Source organism: Prionailurus viverrinus, unplaced genomic scaffold (genome assembly GCF_022837055.1).
Source record: "Prionailurus viverrinus isolate Anna unplaced genomic scaffold, UM_Priviv_1.0 scaffold_33, whole genome shotgun sequence".
Lineage (NCBI taxonomy): Eukaryota > Metazoa > Chordata > Mammalia > Carnivora > Felidae > Prionailurus > Prionailurus viverrinus.
In genome coordinates this window covers 6,841,705-6,858,418 of record NW_025927604.1, presented here as the reverse complement: position 1 = coordinate 6,858,418, position 16,714 = coordinate 6,841,705, and the positions used below count along the sequence as shown (strand labels likewise).

The 16,714-nt window shown below is 47.8% G+C and overlaps 1 protein-coding gene across 7 annotated transcripts in view; it reads right to left on the bottom strand.

The window, feature by feature from the left end:
• Positions 1-16,714, bottom strand: part of ASAP2 (ArfGAP with SH3 domain, ankyrin repeat and PH domain 2) — a 198,192-nt gene that overhangs the window by 42,377 nt on the left and 139,101 nt on the right. For all 7 annotated transcript variants that reach the window (XM_047845254.1, XM_047845255.1, XM_047845258.1 and 4 more), the window contains exons 8-12: positions 16,014-16,089; positions 15,633-15,719; positions 7,027-7,130; positions 6,852-6,921; positions 496-583 (exon numbers count right to left, since the gene is read on the bottom strand). In XM_047845254.1, the coding sequence (XP_047701210.1) occupies positions 496-583; positions 6,852-6,921; positions 7,027-7,130; positions 15,633-15,719; positions 16,014-16,089 (425 nt within the window). The remainder of the gene's footprint in view (positions 1-495; positions 584-6,851; positions 6,922-7,026; positions 7,131-15,632; positions 15,720-16,013; positions 16,090-16,714) is intronic.

Below are 16,714 nucleotides of genomic sequence, written 5' to 3'. Positions count from 1 at the left end.
AGCAGACACTCAACACAGCAGATGGTTCTGTGGTCACTCTGTCACGTGTGCCACAAAAGAAGAAAGACGTACGGAAGCAGGAAGACTAATTCTGTGGCGGGAAAGGCAAAACGATTTCAAAAACCAAAGTTTCCAGGGTTTTGCCAAAGACCTCATCACATTAGCCGTGCAGCATGTCTAACATCACCCAAACCACGGAAGCCTGGATGACAGAATCGCCCTTTTTTATAGTTAAGTGAGGGGATTTCAGGCTTGAGGGCCAACCCAGTATCATCTCCGTGTTTACAGGAGCCCATGAGGAGAGCGGGGCCGCCCTCAGCGTCAGGTCCTACACTGGACACCAGCAAGCAGACAATTATGAGTGGAAAGAAGAAGGTGTGGATGTCACTTGAAAGGAAGGCATTTCTCCTCGACAATCAATTCTCTGAAATGGGATTGATGCCCCAGCAGCCAGTTTAATTTCTCTGTGGAGCAAAATCTGAGAAACAAACTTACGTGAAATAAGGTCAAAACACTTCTTCTCCTCGGGGTTGGTCTTCACTTGACAGGTTAACAGGTTGAGCTTCGCGGGAGGCCGGTTAGCCTGTTCAGAAACAAAGGAATGGAAATGGGTGGGAAGGAGGACAAAATCATACCACACCATTTCTCACTAAAATACAGCAAGAACAGGATTTCCACCAGTTTGCAAAAAGATCGCTTTCGGAAGGCAGATTTTGTGTAGGAAGACACAACACAGGCACGACACAGGGTGTCCTTGAATCTCAGCTCCCCAGAGGGCAAGCTGCCATTCCCTGGGAGGGACACTTGGTGGCCCACACACCCACCCGGCCAGGGGGACAAGGGCTGCTGGCTTTGAGGTCGACAGCACTGGGCTTCCTGAGAGCAAAATGCTCCACGGCTAAAGCTCCGAGACATTCCTACCGATGACACAGATGGTTGGCTGGGTGACTTGGGCACCAGCTCTATTTCTGGTGAGCTTAAAAGTGTTTCCCTGAGTGTAAACACTTGCTTCTAAGGAAAGAAATCTCACAACACAAAAATGACAGAGAAATAATTTTCCCTACTTTTTGAAGTCACGACAGGTAATAGATAAATAACGTTAAATGCTAAACATCTGTCACTTACGTTTCAACAAAACCCAACTCACTCACATAAATACCCCGAATCTCGCCAACACAGTGGCAACAAAAGATCACAATTCGTTTCTGGCAGACAGGTCTCAAAATGGGTATTTTATTACCGTTTCAAAAACTACCATAGGTAGTCCAAAAACAAGCAAAGATCAAAGGATAACATAATTTTAGGGGGGAAAAAAACCTGTGACTATTCAAATGGCAAAATGTCTCTCAGAAACCTTGGAGAACTCTCCAAATATGAATGGGCTTATCCTACCCACCTCCCAAGCTGCTGAGGGAAAGACTGAATAGAATACTGTGTATGTGAACCTCTTGTTCAACCTCCTGTGGCTGCCGGCTGCATTTACAAGTTGTAAAGGCTTGGATCTGGGATTCATTGAAAAAACACACATACGTGCATCCACACCTGGGTAGTCCCGTGAGACCTTCATTCATTTACAGACCCTTTCCACTCAACTCACAGAGTCAGTGGTAGAGGCAGCATAATCCCTGTTAAAACAGGACGGATCCTTACAGTGCAAACAGTTTGGGTTTGATACAAGGAAGGCGGGATGAGAAGGTGGATAAACAGGGTGGACCAGACTCTCCTGGCTTGTGGGATGTCGGCCTCATCTCTTATACGAAAGTCACTGGATGGTCTCCACCATAGACGCCTAACAGAATCCTTGGATCATCAGAAATCAGCATTTGTTTCAAGTTATTTATTTATTTATTTTGAGAGGGGGGGGAAAGAGGGGCAGAGAGAGAAGGAGGCAGAGAATCCCAAGCAGGCTCCCGGCTAACAGTGCAACTTGGGGCTCAAACTCATGAACCATGAGATCATGACCCGAGCTAAAACCAAGAGTTTGACGCTTAACTGACCGAGCCACCCAGGTGCCCCAGAAATCGGTATTAAAAGACTGCAAGTTCTGTCTAATCTTGCGAACCTTGACAATTCCAAGTGGAAGTACCATCAATCCAATTTTGGATCTTTGCCAACAGAATTACCTGGCTCACCCGGGAACCAACACACTGAATGACGTATTTCTGCAGCACCAAGTAGGAGACCACACCACGATGTGACCACGTATTTTACCACATAAAGTCTGCGTCTGTACCATTACCTCCTGTGATGACACAACCATATGTATGTGCATTTAGGGGACATTCCTGGCCTACTTCCAAACTGCGGCTGTCCGCGGGGTCTTAGACACAGGAACAGTAAGAGGGGTTGGTGAACTCTGGTAAATACTGAAACGTTTTCATGCACAAGTGTTCTAAGTATGTTTAGTAAATCAGCTCATTTAATTCTTCTCACTGACCTTTGAGGCAGGAACCGCTCCAGTTTTACAGATAAAGGTACTGGCCCACACAGGCTAATTAATGTGATGGACCTTCTTTTCTACAGCTTGGGAGGCGGTGAGGCCCCATGTGAGCCCGCCAGCCCGGCCTCGGAGCACAAGCTCTTAACTCCTGCTCCCGCCTGCCCTCCTCTGCATGGCTTTCTGTGGGAAGCAGTCACCGACCTGGACGTATCAGTGCGTATCTCCGGGTGCAGCAAAGCAGCACAACCGAATTAATACCAGCCCTGCCCGGGCCCCTCTCGCTTATATTCTTTCATTTTCCCCGCACCACGGGGAAAGCTGTCCCTTCTCACTGAGACAGCTACCATCAAAGACAGACTTCATCCTTCACAGCGTACGAACACCACAAAACATGGGAAAATATTCGGTGCCTACATATGAAGTCGGAGTAATTACAAAGGCACAGAGGTGGCTACGTGTTAAAAAGAACAGCGGTAAGAGGAGGTCCACAAAATTTAGAACAGCCGATACCGCTTAAGAGGGTCAGCTTGCATGTTTTACATTAATCGTTGTTTGCTATTTGTCCAGCCAGATTACCAGAGCTGTAAGAAAAATCTATGGGAGAATATTCTTAAACGGAGAAAACTCTACCCATTAAATTCCCTCTCCTGCTGCTATTTGGGGAAAATGGTGTCACCATTTAATTCAGCTACAGAATGGTTCTAATTCATCAGATACCCGCTCTCCAAGGAGTGGGAAACAGAGACCCCTAGATTTCATGGATTAGTAAATATGACTGAAGGTGTGGATTATTAGAGTTTCCATCATTTTAATCATGCCATTCTATTTTTTCCCAATTTGTCAGGCTTTTAAGGTTTGTGGTTTTTTTTTAACATTCATTCATTTTTGAGAGACAGAGCATGAGCAGGGGAGGGACAGAGAGAGAAGTAGACACAGAATGGGAAGCAGGCTCCAGGCTCCGAGCTGTCAGCACAGAGCCTGATGCAGGGCTCAGACCCATGAACTGTGAGATCATGACCTGAGCCGAAGTCACTTAACCAAATGAGCCAGCCAGGGCCCTTAATAGGTAGTCTGGACTCTTCATGACTAACAATCATTTAAAAAAGAAATTTAGACTGCAGAAGAACCAGTGGACATTTCTTGCAGCTTAAACAGTCCCCAGTCCTTGGCAGTGTGGCAAAGCGATGCATGCATTTGGCAAAGGTGATACCCAGTCAGTTATTTTGTCCCAAGGATCACTTTTCCCAGTGCCAGAAAACACAACGACTCTCAGCGAATGGGGAACACCAACTAGGCTTTCAGCGAATGCATCAGGATGTCATCACCGTCCCTCTGCTAGAATACAGAGCACGCCGTCTCATTTCCCGAAGGCTGCCAGCTTCCGGGGAAGAAACCGGTTTGGGGAACATCACAAACACACACCCTGGGCTTCCACAGCATCAAGATCGGATTCTCCACCGAGGGCTAGATCCTGTTCTTAGAGCCCCATTTACTCAGTCAGGTCTTTGAACCACTGTCCTTCTCTCCCCCGATGGTAAATTTGCCTCCTCAGGGAGATGCTGGCTACCTAGGTAAGCCACACAAGGAGCCAAATGCAAACAAAATCACACGAAAAGGCATCTCTCAGATCCCTCTCTCGGCAGAGGTTAATTCACACCACCGCACGTGAACGCTTTCTAGGTGCGACGGCACGCGCACGCATGTGCACGGAACAGGCAGGATGCACACGGAGGAAGGAGAAAAGGAGAACTCTGTGGTATACACACAGCTCCTGCTATAGTTAGTACCCCTCTTATCTTCCGGGCCAGAGCCCCCGCCTGCCACTCGGCCGGGCTGGAGGCAATGTCTGCCCCAGCAGCTCCCAGCCCGGGCTGCTCAGGGCAGTGTGAGTGAGTCATACAGAGAGCACGGATTCCCTAGAGAGGGAGCCCCCTAAACACAAAGCACTTATTAAATATGCAAGTTGTGTGGCAAGCTGAGCCGTCAGCAGGCTACTAATGCTAGTTCTCACTGCACCATCTGCCAAAGACTGGGGCAGCCCACCAACGTCCACAGGAAACCGAGTCTGCGTCTTCCGGAGAGAAGTACGGGTAATGGAAGCGACAGGAACCCAAGCTGACCCTGCCAGCAAGGGAGTACTAGGCCTGCTTTCACTTCCGTCGCGGAGGGAGGACCGCTCACTGGCTTAAGCTGAGGCCCTGGGTCCAGGAGAACATGTTAATGAGGCAAAAATGCCAAATGCCTTAAGAGCTGTGAACAAGCATGAAATGAAACTCAGTCTTGCTTTGTCAAATTTTCTGCATCGAGGCAGTAAACCTGAGTTAAAACAACCGAGTGGAAAACCATTTGAAAGCAAATCACAGAATCATAGGTGTTTAGAGCAGGGAGGGAACCTGGCCATCACCCAGTTTAAAGTTTATTCACTTTGAGAGACAGAGAGAGAGAAAAAGAGAAGGGGAGGGACAGCGAGACAAGGAACAGGGAGAGAGAATCCCAGGCAGGCTCTGTGCTGTCAGTGCAGAGCCTGATGCGGGGCTCAATGTCACAAACCGTGAAATCACGACCTGAGCCGAAACCAAGAGTTGGACACTTAACCGACTGAGCCACCCAGGTGCCCCTATGGTCTTGATTTTGAACAGGCGTGGTGGTGACTGAATAAATTTGCCTCCCTGAATCTACAGCACTCCTCCCCAGACACACAGGCATGTCTATATGGAGAGCACATCACATCAGGGTCCAAACTCCAGGGCCCCAGGAGGGATGTCATGACCATGAAGGATCCAGTAACAGCTCCATATTAGAAAAGAGGAATGACCTCTATTTGCCTGGGCAGGAGACACATTCAGCCCCCAGGCCAAAGGGCCAACGAGATGGCTACAGACACTTGACGTACGCTGGGTCCCAGTCAGGGACGATGAAGGGGCCCCAGGAATTGTAGGTCCAGTCTTCCCGTTTCCTTCCAGAGTACTGAGAAGAGCCCACGCTGAGCCGTGACCTGTCTACAGGAGCCTGTGCTCCTGCCCAGCTCAGCTCGGCCTGTCACCAGGGGAACTGGTGGAAACCAGGGGGAGGGGAGGAGACGACAGAGACCCAGGGTCATGTCCACTCCCATCCACCCACAGGACGGAGGCCGCCAATATGCACACAGCACCAGGCCTCCTGCCTGGGGAACAGAAATGCAAGGCACCACCCATGCCGCATTCTCATTAGCACCAAAATAGCAACAACTCTGCCTTTAGACATTTCCAAAAACGTCTAGCAGCCTATGTGGTATTTACCAGATTGTGTCATACAGGTAAGGTGACAATATGCCTGAGCCACTGTGGGAAAGAGGACTGTGGTGTGAAGGGCTGTGTAACTGTGGTTAAAATCCTCGGTTTCTGAGGGGCGCCTGGGGTGCTCAGTTGGTTGAGTGTCCGACTCTTGGTTTCAGCCCAGGTCATAATCTCATGGTTTGTGAGATTGAGCCCCGTGTCAGGCCCCATGCTGACAGCATGGAGCTTGCTCGGGATTCTCCCTCTCCCTCTCTCTCTGCCTCTTCCCCTCTCGTGCACGCTCTCTCTCTCTCTCTCTCAAAATAAGTAAACTTAAAAAAAAAAAAAAATCCCCAGTTTCTGAAAGCTGGATTAGTAAGTCATCTTACTCTGACTGATTTCTCAACAGGCTCAACATACAGGCCTCAGTTTCTTGCAAGGACTCTTACACACAGGATGACAGAAAAAGGACTTGACGAAGGTTGGACGCCACGTGTTGGATTTCTATAATATTACTGAAGTTCCTCTTCTCTTGGATTTCGACTTTCCAGAGTCCTGACCACTTGAACGCTTTTCCCTTTATGGAGAAGTAGGAAATCTTCCCAAGTAGGAAGTTCAATTTCCAGAGACAAAGACAGCTGGGAAGCGGTGTGCTGTTGGTTTCTGGAAGCGTCTGGCTTCTAAAAAAATTTTTTTTCAATGTTTTTATTTATTTTTGCGACAGAGAGAGACAGAGCATGAGCAGGGGAGGGGCAGAGAGAGAGGGAGACACAGAATCGGAAGCAGGCTCCAGGCTCTGAGCCGTCAGCCCAGAGCCCGACGTGGGGCTCAAACTCACGGACCGTGAGATCGCGACCTGAGCCGAAGTCGGACACTTAACTGACTGAGCCACCCAGGCGCCCCTGGAAGCGTCTGGCTTCTAAATGACCTGACGTGTCAGGTATTCCTAACTCTGTCAGGCAGCGAACGACACAAAGCTGTCCCTGGCCAGAGAAGCACAGACAGGGGGCAGGTGCACCGAGTCAAGAAGGACGCCAAACAAAACTCTCCCAACAGGAAGGCCTTTAAGAGGCAGGTGCAATGCCGTCCTGGGCATGCGGCTTGTATCACTCTCTCACCTCACTGCAGCAGACCGAGAAGTAAAAGGGAATACTTACGGTGCCGTGGGATATGGTCAGAAAACCGTTTTTAACCGAACACTTCCTTTTCTGCCACACTTTTCGGATCCTGACAGATAAATGGGGGGCAAAAAAAAAAAAAAGAAGCAGACTTCAGCAATTTTGGACACGAAGGGGCACGCGCATTCCAACTCGAGCAGCACTTTCCGCTTACCCATCGCTCTTCTTGTACAGGCTGCCGTTCCGCTCGGTCCCGTGCTCTTTGTTTCCCTGAGGCTGATGTAAACTATAGGCTGTACTCTGGCGAATTTGTGACTCCTAAAAATGGTCAAGAAGTGGTTTTTAATCCTGTCCAGATTCCAAGCTTAAAAAAAGCTGTCCTTAATTTTTTTTTTTTTTAAATTAGAGACATGTCACCTATCACCACACCAAAAAACGGACAGAAGATTCATACCCAGGAATTCATAAACGTTACCTACCAGGCTGGAGAAGGAAATGTCAAACCAGCATCCCCCAACTGGCTGAAAGAAATGAGCCATTTGGAAGTTACAGATTTTGCTTAATTATGAGCCTTAAGTCCCCGATAATGGCAAGAAGCTCTTGGTGTGGCAAAAGCAGTCCTCAAGGAGAAAAGTAACCTATGTGTCAGAAGAAGCAGCACTTTTAAGCAAGAAAAAACCCAAAACAAGGTTCTACCCCTGACTTTAGGCAAGTTACTTAAGCTCCCTGCCTCAGTTTGCTCCTTGGGAAATAGGAAAACAATACCCAGCAAAATGGTAAATACAGCAAGGTCTGAGTAAGATGACACGTGTGACCACCTGGTACATAACAGGTACCGAACCATATTTCCTTCCTGACCCATCAACCCAGCAGAGGGGCCAGAGCACTGGACCTAACTGCCTTAGCCTCAGAGTAGACAGGCCACTTGCTTGGCTGAGAATCTGGCTGAGTCCGCCACACCGGGGGACTCCAGTCTTCAGCTTCTTAAGGGCAAGGACCGTCAATGAAACCCTGGACATCCAATGGGTGCTCAACTATTTGACAGATGGGATCGGAAGCCCCGAGCTGTGAGTGGGAAGGAGCTGTCCAAACTAGCACTAGAAATTCTGGCAGACATAAGGAACCCAGGGGGAGCAAAAGACAAACAGAGTTCACAGGCCAGCTGTTTATTGAGAACCTCCCACCCAGTCCATTTCATGACGGAGGAAATAGAAACACAACGAGAATAAGAGATCTACTTAAGATGCAGAGCTTATTAGGGCCAGAGAGGAGAATGGAAGGGATTGCCACCTCCCCCTCGAAGCTCTTTCCATGAGCCCTCACCACGAGCCCTCACCTCGTCCTGAGACACGAGGGCCATGTCTCATCTCCACCGTCAAGCAGGTGACCATCCTTGGGGAAGCCAAGGCCAAATGATGCCAAACAATGAAGAAACTAATGCATGACAATCAATGTTATCCAAGCCAAGAATACAAGTGCTCAGGAAGTGAAGAGCCAAAGGAGGAAACCACAGGAGTCTAGAGAGAGTGAGTTTTCAAGATGAAAGCAAGAACAGGCAGAGAATAGGGGAGGGTAGTGGTAGCTGTGGTCATCCTCCATGGAAATTAGAACAACCAATGTAGCTAAGGTAAAGTGGGCCCAGTGGTTGAAGGGACAGACAGGCTTGAGTCAGAGTTCAGACTTTATCTGAAAGCAACAGCAAGCCACCTGGATTCCTGACAGGTCTAACGGTTTTTGAAGCATAACATATTTAAAAATTTGTTGAAAATTATCTATACTTTCTTTTGTCATTTGTACTTTAGACGTCACATCTAAGAAACCATTGCTTGCTCCAAGGTCATGAAGATTTACGCCTATGTTTTCCTCTAAGAGTTTTAGCTCTTAACAGTTAGGTCTTTGATCCAGTTTGAGTTAATTTTTGATTATGGTGTGAGGTAGGGGTCTGAATTCATTCTTTTGCTTGTGGCTATCCAGTTGTCCCATCATCATTTGTGAAAAAAACCATTCTTTTTTCTCTGAATTGTCTTGACTCCCATGTTGAAAAATCAATTAATTGGCCATAAGAGTTAGGGTTTATTTCTGGACTCTTGATTCCATTTCAGTGATCTGTAAATCTATCCTGTGTCGGTCCCACACTGTCTTGATTACTATAGCTTTGTGGGGACTGAAATCAGAAGTGTGAGTCCTCCAACTTCTGTTCTTTTACTGTTTTGGCAATTCTGGGTCCCTTGTGTTTCCTCATGAGTTTCAGAATCAGCTTGTCAATTTCTGCACAAAGGCGGGGGTGGGGGTTGACAAAAATGGCACTGAATCTGCAGACCAATCTGGGGGCTCTGGCTGTCTTAAATGTATTAGATCCACCGTTCCATGAACATGGTCTATCTAGCACTGACTTTTTTTTTTTTTTTTTTTTTTTTTTTAACTGTGAAATACATCTGGGACAACTTTGCAAAAAAAAAGAAAAGTAAAAGAAAATCTTGACTGAGAAATCAATAATGGGCTCAGGCATCCCATTACTGAATTGACCACAGAGCCTCAACAAGCAGACCGAAAACAGGAGAAACGTCCTCATTCTTCATAGGGAGTTCACGAGGCACTCCTGCCTCCAGACAACTGGGGCAAACAACTCATTCATCAGGTGAGGATAGTGCCCGTTTCCACATTCTCTCAAAAGGGCAGGATATTAGCACTAGAAATCCAGAGCAAACCCAGCTTTAAGCATCACTGGGAACGAATGCAGGGGAGGAGAAACAGAAGTGTGCTCACCTCTGTGAATCTCTGCGCAAGACTAAAAATAAACCTGTCAAAAGACTAAATTGCACAACCAAGAAATACGACTATTGATTTGGGGTGGGAGGAGGGGGGACGGAGCCTGCACAGAGTAAATGGTGGAGTCATGTGATAACACTGCTCAAAGTGTTCGTGCCAAGCATGGTGATCAGAGCCCTCACAGGCCTGAGGCACAGAATAAGGGGCTTCCTCTTTCCAACAGAATTGGACTCTCTACCAGACATTAAGGAAGAAATTGCCGTTTTTACTCTTTAGACCAGGCATTTCTTGAATCAGTTAAAAAGTGGAGGAAAATCTGAAGCTGCACAATTTAAAATGTGTACATCGGAGGAATATAATCCATTTGACAGAAAACTGAACCTGCTCTCGCGCTAGTCATCTCACCAACTTCAAGGCGACTTGTAGGTGATCCAACAAAACCAGCCCTCCTTCATCTGCTCATTCAGGTCATTTTGTTCACACCTGGTCAAGTGAAGGGGTGACAAATGAAGTCCGCCTTTTCACACAACCAAGACTGCAATTCAATGGAATATAATCCGAGGGAAAAGAGCCTTTACTTCTGGGGAGAAGGAGAATCTAACATAGACAGAGGTGACTGGTGGGGGGCAGGGGTGGGAGAGACTCCTGGAGACTCTCCATCATACTCTGTAGTCTCCCAGAAAGCCAAGGATGCCCTAGGATCTGACTGAGTCTCACCACATGGAGATGTTGTCTAAAGCACATAGGTTAAGTCGGCATTTTATGGACCTTCAAAAGGCTCTCCGAAGATCTGTCAATATGCACATATCCTCTATCCTGCGACATCCAGCCATGTTCTCGGATCCCAGGCACCATCCATGACCTTAAAGTCTGTGTGGCCGTATGAAATATTAGCCATTGGGTCCTGCCAAGGCAGACTGCCCAGGTGAGCAGAAGACTTAGCATTTGAAATGTTCGGGAATAGGGGAAAAAAGAGTGATGATGTTGCATATGTTATACATATAAAAGTTTACTCATTAAATCAGAAGGATCCCCAAGGTCCCTAAGACTCTAGATCATAAAAACATACACACTTTATCTGTCCACCTCTTAGAAATTCTGTATTCAGACAATTCTTGCGATGAATGGATTGCCGAGGGGTCACCCCTGGACACTGAACATTTCTCTACCAAGGGAGAGCTGTACCGTCCACGTATCTCCCAAGTACGTCCAAGTACCTTCTCAGGCTACGACAGGTATGTCCACCAAGTGGACACAACCTGGAGCAAGAGGCTTTGCTAAGTAAGCACGAAGCTGTGGTCTAAGAACAGTGTTTTCGCTGGTCTCAATACCACACATTCCCCATTATTTATGGATAATTTTTAAAAAGATTCTGTCTGATACAAGGTATTATTAAAGTCATATAACCTAGCTAAAGGGAATACGCTTGCAGTGGAACCGACCGGGCTTCAAATCCTGGCTCTAACACTACTAAGTGGACCCCGGCAAATACACTTTTCCCCTCAGACTGAAGGCGTAAACGTGGACTGTGATACCACCTGCCCGGCCAGGCTCTTGTCTGCATTACTGCTCACAGCTACAAGGTGCCCAGAGAGACCTGTGAAGTGAGGCAAGTAGGAATGGCCAAACCATAGAGCAGACCCCAGGAACGGTGAGGGGTCAGGCAGTCAAGTGCTAGTGAAGGCAGGGAATGGGGGAAGTGGGCGTAGGGGTCAGTCTAGATTGGGGTGTGACGGCTCCTAGGTCAGAGTGGGCAGGGGGCCAGTCATGAAGACGAGATGCCAGATCACAAAGCCGACACTGAGGGCCAAGTGGGCATTAGGATGACCTATCAGAGACAACACCACCAACATCCGTCTGTCACTCTCCAACCACCAGCAGTGGGGAATTAGGTATTTTTTTTGCTCACTATGTTCCTCAGCACTAGGAACACAGTATGTACTGAATGAACGAACGAGTGCCTGTTTATCAAGACACTGTGTTGAGTGTTTTATAGAAACTATCCCTTAGATCTCATAACAACTGTGGGAGGTGACAGTATTATTTCTGATTGACTGATGGAGAGACCAAGGCACGGAGAGGTCGGGAACCTTGCTCCATGCCTTCCTGGTAGGAAGCGAAGACCCACGATTCATCTACGCTCTTCTGCTCTGCTAGACATTCATTCTATGCTCTTCTGCTCTGCTAGACAGCTACCCAGGCGAATTTTCCGTCCTGGTCAGAAGCTGGCCCACCTGCCCCACCTGCTGGGACGCTATTAACTCCGAATCATCTTCCAAACCCTCATTCCTGACACACACCCGCCTACCCCACACTAGGGAGACACCCATTCTTGGACTGGCCTCCACTGGAGCCATCGTCACACTATATACCCCAATGACTTTGTGACCCACTCCCCGATTATGAGCCCCATAAGAGGTGAGAGCTGTATCTATCTTATTCTGTTTGTGCACTGTGGTGCCTAGCTTAACATCACTGCTAAGGAAACGGGAGTTGACCGTGTGACTCAAGGAACGAGTCTTCCACGGAAGGCGCACTGACGGCCAGTGTCAAGCCACCTGGGAGCTTGGCAGGAGAGGCCAGGAAGTGGACACCTGGCCAGAGGGTTGTGACGAAGGCCAGATCCCGGCATGAGAAATGCAAGCCTAGACCAGAAAAGCCAGCGACGGAAGAGAATTATGGCCGTCGTGGGCCTCTGCTCCCTGGACAGTGCATACTATTCAAACACACTCCCACCACACAGGGACACTCGAAAAGGGGGGAGTGTAAAGCTGACATGAAGAGAGACCACAGTGGAGGTATCCAAAGTGGGAAAATCACTATAGCTTCAGCACTCAGGCTCCCAGAGGCTGAGTCCTCCCCGCCGGAGGGACGAGCCTGGGTTCTCGACATCCAACGACTCAGAACCCACATGCCAACGACGAGGTTCTGGCAGAGAATCTGCGAGCACTGCCACGGACCTGTCCCACAGGACTCCGCGGAGATGGGACGTACATGGGACGGGGAAGCAAAAGGCTGATGCAAAAATCAGCAGTACTGAAGGGCTTTAACTTCAGAGAAGGGATCTCTCCCAAGTGTTAAAACTGTGGTGCGTACATAGGTGCTCACTATACATTTTTTTTTAACTCTTCTGTAAGTCTGAAAAGTTTCATAGTAAGATAGTAGAAAAATCAAACAGTAGAATCTTCTCTACAGAGAGCAGAAATACGAAAAAATAAGCATGTCAGTGATTCGGAGGTGTGGGGGCGCTGGGATCATAATGGCATAGTCTCCTTTCCAAAATGTAGCCACAGGGTGACAAAGAGAAGCAGGCCAGAGCCACCATATGCAAGAGCCATGCTCTTCATTTAAACCAAACGATTAATGTTTGAGATTTACAGGAAGGCAACAGGAGAGGGGCTCTCACCAACCATCAATGCAGTTTCCTTGGGGCATGTTACCTAGTTTTTATGAACTGACATTATGGAGTAAGAATTTTCATAACATTAAATAAAAACCATAAACACCAGGGCGCCTGGGTGGCTCTGCCAGTTGAGCATCCCGCTCTTGATTTTGGCTCAGGTCATGATCCCAAGGTTGTGGGACGAGCCCATGTTCGGCTCCCCACTGAACACGGCACCTGCTTAAGATTCTCTCTCTCCCCCTCTGCCCCTCCCCCCCCTGCTCGCACACACTGTCTAAAATAAAAATAACAACAAAAAAACGTCAATGCCTTCAGTTTTCTAAGTCACAGGAAGAATCCCAAGAAAGGGGTTGAGAGCTAAACAGTGCCCAACGTTTCATTCTTGCTACAACTGGAAGGATATGAGACAGACCCCCCCCCACCCTGCCCAATCATAAACATTATTTAGAAATATATAAAATTCCACTTCTACACGTTTGCTTCTTCCTGGCAACTGTACCCACAGACCATCCAATCTATGGAATGCATCATCGAAAAGCAATGCAGAGTGTAATATATAGTACAATACGATCACAAGCAAGCGCCCGGAGAGTTCGATGTTTGGGCAGAAAGCTGAAGACGAGTGGTAGAGAGGGTTCTTATGACCCCTGTGTGCAGCAGGGCAGCTGGGCTGGTCCACAAAAACACACAAACACGACAAACTGTAAAGACTTCTGATCCCTGCTGGCAGACTTGTTACACTTCTCTGTAAAGCTATAAATAACCAGCTGATAACAGCCGGTCTTCCCAAACCTCCTGATTCCACACAGCCAAAGTAAACACGGCCTTTGCACTGCGCCCAGAGGACCACTCAACTCCAGCATCTGCTCTCCTTTATTGTAAACCTGAGCTTCCCTTCATGGGACCGATACTCCTTTCCAGGCAGGAGCAGCTCTGAAGCACTCCCAGCGTCGCACTGGAGGGCCGGCTGCCTCCGTGGCGGTGGGGCTCCCACACCCAGCACCACCCTCTTCCAGTCATGATTGAGCCCGCTCTTCTCCCCACACTCCAAGTTCTTTTGCTCCTTCTTATTCTTCTGCGTGTAGCCCACGTTTGGGCATATCGAAGTGTCAGGATCTATATTCCGCAGACTGGAAGGAAGGGAGGAAGTCACCACCCTGTGGGTAACTTTGAGCACTCTCACGTAGCTGCGATCTGCCAATCTCTCACTTAGCTGACCCGCGCTCACCAAGAGCCTAGCGAACGAGCAATATGGTACAACGTGATGGCTGGCGCAGAAGGCGGGAGGGCATCCTCAAGCTGCTCAAGGTCTAGCTAGAGAGAAGAAGCATCTGTGCACTTGAAGACACAGCCAACAACCCCAAAAGAAAATATCCTGATTGAAATAACATGAACTCAGATCACTGGGGCTGGGGCGAGCAGAGGGGGTGTCCAGAGACAGGTCTGGGGATGGATGAGAAGGACATGGAGACTTCAGCTAGGCAGTGGCGGGGGGGGGGGGGGGGGGGGGGGGGAGGGCAGAGTCACTTCGCGTCCACAAAGGAACAGCAGCAAATGCATAAACCGTAAACTTGGAAATTTTCCATTTCACTAATATTTGTGCATTAAAATTCGTTAGCCTTTAATAAAACCCAGAGAAAGGGTTAAAATGAAAAATACCGCTGGCCACTAGCAGATGCGTGGAAGAGACTAATTTTTTAAGTTTATGAAGAAAGCATGCAAAACTCTCCAATTTATGAAAATACTGAACTACTTACTCTCCTAGACTTCGGTCACAAAGGTAAATGCATTTGGGAGAAAAACAACAATATTCAGTTATAGTACAGGAACTTAAAACAGAGCACACGAAACTGCCCACCACGAACATCATGTTCTGAGTAGTTCAACAGTCATTCTTCGTCTAAACTCTACTAGTAATACATTCAGATAACAGTCCTTTATGGACAAGGAAGTGGACAATGTTAAATTTCCCATTATAATATCCACTCTGCAGTAATACCATATAATTACCTTAAAAATGTACTTTTTGGTATTTTTTTTAAACAAGCCTCCAAAACACAAACTGTCACTGTGAACGTGTCAGCATGCAGAAAAGGGAGTACAGGACAGACATGAGGCCAGAGAAACTGAGGTTTCCTGCTCATCCGAATGCAGCTGTAAGAAAATGTAGCTCCCCATGTTTTTCAGGGCACAATCTCAGGGCTGGAGGCCTAGGTGGCCACCTGTTACCTGCTGATGCCCCCGAGGACAGACAGAGTCCACAGACACGGGGGCACGGAAACCACAAAGTTCCAGGTAGAAAATCAGCGGCATAAATAGCGAGCATCTGAGTAATGGAGATGTTAAGAGCTACTCGTGAACAAAAAAGGGTTGAGGAGATGTTAAGAAGCCACACCCACAAAAGGGTTTATATGCTGCTGTGAAGGCCACACCTCCAGTAAATGCCTCCCCCATGAAATAAACACATCTAAAAAGATGGTTTTATAAAACCTAACTCAAAGAACAAACTAAAAGTTCGGTGGTAGCTGATAGAGCCCCAGAGTGAACTGTGAGCATCCTGGAGGATGCTGAAAGTCACATTCTTGAGTCCCAAAGCCCCCGCGACACAGGTATAAAAACAGCAATCTTTCAAAATTAAATCCCCTCACCTCTTTCTGTTCAACCTGCAAGGCTGATTTCAAAATATCGCGAAGTTGTATCAACTGCCTTCTTTCTTCATCCTGGGCCTGCTTGATCTTGAAAAAGCAAAACAAAGTGGAGAGAAGCACGACTGAGGTACAGTGAGGTGCTGGGGCTCATAGGGCATCTCCACATAAGCGCCTCAAATGCACCCCCCTCCGATTACACCCTCTCGCAGCCAAGACAGAGGACGGGAACGGGGGCTTCCATACTCCATGAGGCATCACGAGGCCGTCAGCGTCCGGGTAGCACGGCACGCAAACACAGGGGCACGCAGAAGCAGTGTGGAAGTCAAAGCATGCGCTGCATAAAAACCACTTCAACACTAACGTGGGAGGGAAGCCACTTACTGTGTGAAGGTCTGTTGAAAGTGTCTCAATGGAAGGCTTGAGGCTCTCAACTGCTTTCAGTCCATCCTGGAAAAAACTAAGAGGAAAAAAGAAGAAAGAGGAAACAATGTTGTTAGATGGAGAAAATACTTCTTTAAAGGAAAGTGAGTGAAATCGTTATGTAATTCCTGGGGGGGGGGGGTAGGGGGGAAGACTGAGGGACCCAAACTTTAAAATGTCAGGCAAACAAAGAAGAAAATCACACTTAAAACTGCACGAAGTGACAGAAAAGGAACGGCAAGAAAGTCTACGTGTTTATCATTGTTCTTGATGCAGAGGAAAGAAGCCCTAAGTTTTCTTTTTTAAAAAAAAATTTTTTTTTCTTAATGTTTTTATTTATTTTTGAGACAGAGAGAGACAGAGCATGAGCAGGGAAGGGGCAGAGAGAGAGGGAGACACAGAATCCGAAACAGGCTCCAGGCTCTGAGCCATCAGCCCAGAGCCCGACGCGGGGCTCGAACTCACAGACTGTGAGATCATGACCTGAGCCGAAGTCGGACGCTCAACCGACTGAGCCACGCAGGCGCCCCAAGAGCCCTAAGTTTTCATTGTATAGCGGGAAGCAGGAACCTCCTGGCAGCAGGCAGTAAGGGCTTTGGCTCAGGAATGGAAGCATGTGAGGTCAGAAAAGCATGGGGTGCAAAGAATAAGACACCGAAGCC